This window comes from Musca domestica, unplaced genomic scaffold (assembly GCF_030504385.1).
Source record: "Musca domestica strain aabys unplaced genomic scaffold, Musca_domestica.polishedcontigs.V.1.1 4, whole genome shotgun sequence".
Lineage (NCBI taxonomy): Eukaryota > Metazoa > Arthropoda > Insecta > Diptera > Muscidae > Musca > Musca domestica.
The window spans coordinates 24,402,470-24,406,585 of NW_026712328.1; the positions used below are offsets into that span (position 1 = coordinate 24,402,470).

General features: G+C 41.3%; 1 protein-coding gene across 1 annotated transcript; it reads left to right on the forward strand.

Moving 5' to 3' along the window:
* The first annotated feature begins 413 nt into the window (after positions 1–413).
* Positions 414–1,375, forward strand: LOC101901117 (uncharacterized). The gene is made up of 2 exons (XM_005191970.4): positions 414–542; positions 616–1,375. The coding sequence occupies exons 1-2, from the start codon at positions 528–530 to the stop codon at positions 1,243–1,245; spliced, it is 645 nt and encodes a 214-aa protein (XP_005192027.2). The 5' UTR covers positions 414–527; the 3' UTR covers positions 1,246–1,375.
* Positions 1,376–4,116: the final 2,741 nt, after the last annotated feature.

Below are 4,116 nucleotides of genomic sequence, written 5' to 3' on the forward strand. Positions count from 1 at the left end.
TAGCATAAATATGCATTTAATTATATTTTGTATAAAAAAAAACTAAACAACATATTAAATACCGGTCACTATACTGGTTTTTTGTGAAAAGAGACACCAGCAGTTGATACCGTGAAATTATTGTTAGGATAGGTCAGGATTGATTGTATTGTTCGTTGTTTATTTTGGAATTTATATTGGCTCTATTTGCTAAAAAAGGAACGACATGAAAAATGCCGCCACCAAACAAAGCCCTTATGATGTTTGTCTGTTTATTGTTTTCTTTTTTTTTTTGTGAATTTCTAGGGCCTCTACACACACACACACGAGACATTCCAATGTAATTAATAACAACAAAAACACACGATTATACATAATCTCTGAAATACCCAAAAGAAACCTGTGGGTCACCATCTAACAATAACGAGACATCTATTGTCAACATGAATTGGGGGAAACTAGTATAAAGGTTGGTGCATATTTCATCGGAACTCATAATCAAGTCAACACTTCATCAATTCGGATTAATCTGCTAAACACACGTGAAAATGCGTACTTTTGTGGTAAGTATTTATTCACAGGCTAAAAAAAGAGGATAAAAAAGAAATAGGTTTTTATCTTTATTTTTGGGTTTAGGTTTTATGTTTGTTGGGAGTGGCTGCTGCTCAATATGACTACTCTCCACAGACTGTGGATGACTATTCGACCTCCTCGAATCAAAACGATTTGTCGGGTGTCGCTCCCGCCAACAACGCTTACGACAAGGAATTCTTTAGTTTCACAGCTCCCGAAAGTGAGTTTGCTGACAACACTGCTGCTGAGAAGGTCGCCGGTGCTTTGAAGAAGAACCTACGTGTTGTTTTTATCAAGGGACCTGAAAACACTGCTCTCGAAAATGCTGCCCTCCAATTGGCTAAATCTGCCGCCCAGGACCAAACCGCCATCTATGTGCTCAACAAACAAGCCGATATCGGAGATTTGGCCAATAAGTTGAACAACTTGAACACCAATGCCAACAGCAAACCCGAAGTTCATTTTGTCAAATACCGCACACAAGCTGATGCCGATAACGCTCAACGTACAATTCAAGCTCAGTATGAAGCTTTACCTGGTGCCAGCAAGAGCTCTAACGGAGGCACTGCACCTGTTTTGGACTTTACCTCCAAGGTTCATTCGAACTCCGGCTCTACCGGTGAATCTGCCGGTCTCTCCAACTCTTACATACCACCACAATCGTCGTATTTGCCACCTGGCAGACGTTTCTAAATTGAATTCTGACCAAAAGTTTTGATTTGTTATCTAGTTTTTAGGATAAGACTGTTATTTTTCGTGTTTACATGAAAAAGTTTTATTTTTTATAGTACAAAAATACACTACCTTATGAAATATTATACAACTTGTACTTTTTGTGAGGGGAAAGTAATCAACATTTTAGAGATAGATCACTAAACAAGGATATTGGCTAATATTAAAGTTTGGGTTTGTAAAACTTGAAACATAAGTAGCATATTTGCCAATGAAATATGCAATTATATTAAATTATTCTGCGAATAGAGGACGACCATACAAAAAATAATTTAGAAATTGTTACTAATCCTTCAAAATATTTAGGCTGAAGGAGAACAGATAAAGTTCATTTTCAATACTCATTATCCTAGGCATATTGTAAACTGTATTGTCATGTTTCAAATTTTCAAGATGAATCTGCACTACGTGATTGAAGGATTGCCGTCGACATCACATCGCCATGTGTCCTTGCAGTCGATGAGATGAGGGTCACAGATAAATATGAACACAACTTTGTCGAAGATATTGACGGAGATTGGCAATATTGATGCAGGTTGTTTATTTCTGTCGTAATTTGGAATCTAATTTATATATTTTTGAAAATTTATCCACGTTATTTTTCAGCTAGGTTAGGTTAAAGGACGCGCGGTTACCACATGGCAACTGCTCCACTCGGAGACCTATAGGTCCATTGTGTTCATCCTAGAAGAATGTTAAGAAAAGAAGAAGAGGTTGATAGAAGAGGTGAAGATAAGATATAGAGTTTTAGAGTGTGATCTACGGCTGAGGAGTTTGCCGTGTCGTCTTTAGCCACTTGAATCTTCTGGCTAATTGAAGGATTACTATAGGGTCAGTGTTAGAAAAAGAAGACAGATCATGTGACACTAGTTCTCCCACCAGTCTGTGTCTCACATTAATGAGTGTTGGGCAGTGGCAGAGCAAGTGTTCGACTTTCTCGATTTCTTCTTCATCTTGACAGATCCTACAGGTCATAGCCCCATTTCGAGGTCATAGCCCTCACCTTACAATGACCTGTGATGACACCCACCACAAGTTTTAGATCAGGTTTCGACAATGACAGTTCTCTTCTCTGAGAGTGTGGGCCAGATTCTTTTGGAGATGGTGCATCCCATTTCGTCCAGCCATTTTTGTTGGATTCTCTCAAAGTAATGTCTATGGTTTAACCGAGTTGTCTACTTCAATTGTAGTTGATTCGGATCCTATCCTGGCCAATTCGTCTGCAGTCTCGTTACCTGGGATGTTATAAAGGCCAGGAACCCAACAGAGCTTGATGGACAACCCAGTGTTTACCAAGACTTTCCTGCAGTTCAAAACAGCCCTAGACTTGATAGTAAAGGAATTTAAAGCCTTCAGTGCCGCTTGACTATCGACATATATAGTCACCGGACCGCTGACCTCAGTGTTCCTCGTGACCAGCAGTTCTGTGGCCTTTTTGACCGCAAAGATTCCCGCCTGAAATACGCTACAGTTGTTTCGAAGCTTGTAGGATTCACGAACATTAAGGGTATTACAGAAGACACCAGCTCCCGTACCACACTCCATCTCCACTCCACCGTCGGTATAAACAGCTCTGCTGCGGAAAGGTGGGTCGTTATTGGCCCAGGCGTCTCTGTCAGGTATGTGTATGTCAGGTGGGTAGAAGCTCAACCGTAGTGAAATATAGTTACTTGTATTGGTTATCACTCCCCCATTCCTTATACGTCTCAGAATCGCAGAATGTCCAAAGGGTTGACTGCGCCATTCGTTTAGTTCTCTGAGTCGAAGAGCACTCCTGAATGCCTGTTCCTCTACATGTATACTCAGTGGACTTAAGCACAGTAGAGTATCCAGTGCTGCTTGAGGCGTGCACCCGTTATTAATAGGGATGCGGCTCTTTGAACTTTGTTAATATGTCGTGAGTAGGTTGACTTCTTCAAAAGAATGCCACCATATTAGAGATCCACAGGATAGAATGGGGCGAACGATTGACTCATACATCCATTTAATGATGTGTGGTTTGCAGAAATAGAGTGCGATCAAGCCTCTCTTAGCTCGTTCCTCAGTGTTCCTCTTCCAACTTAATTGGCAGTCAAGCATAGTGCCAAGGTATTTGGTTTAAAGTGACTCCATCTAGTCTCAGTGGTGTAAATGAGGGATATTTACGTTTTTTAATGAAAAGGACAAGCTCTGTCTTTGATGCGTTCACGCCTAGTCCATTAGGACGCGCCCACCGTGATAGGGTCACTAGAGCTCCTTTCATTAGGTCAGAGATTGCTTGCAGGAATTTCCCGGCAATTAATAGGACGACATCATCAGCGTATGCGATTACTTTTGTCCCTGTTGCCTCTAGATATATAAGTATATTATTAATAACCAAAAGCCAGAGTAATGGTTATAGGACGCCCCCTTTCGACATGCCCCTAGTGACCGATTTCCTGACGGATGTTTCCCCAATGATCGAGTTGATGATTCTGCTGCTAAGCATAGTATCAATCCAGTCAATGAGGAGTTGGGGTACCTTAAGTTTTGATAGTGAGTCATGAATGGATTCTAACGTGACGTGACGTCGGAGTATCCCCCGCTTTGGGGTTATAAGTGACTGTGACTTCTCCCCATGATTCCGGGATGTAGAATAGACACAGGCAAGCTTTGAAAATCTCCCCCAGTATTGGGGATATTGACGCTGAGACACGCTGGATCATAGCGAGAATAATACCGTCTGGTCCTGGGGATTTAAAAGGCTTGAATGTGCCTATAGCCCACAATTCTGTCAACCAAGTTTTGGTCTCTGGCCGTACGATCACGATGCACTTGATCGGTTTGTCGATTGCTTGCCATGTCGATACAGCC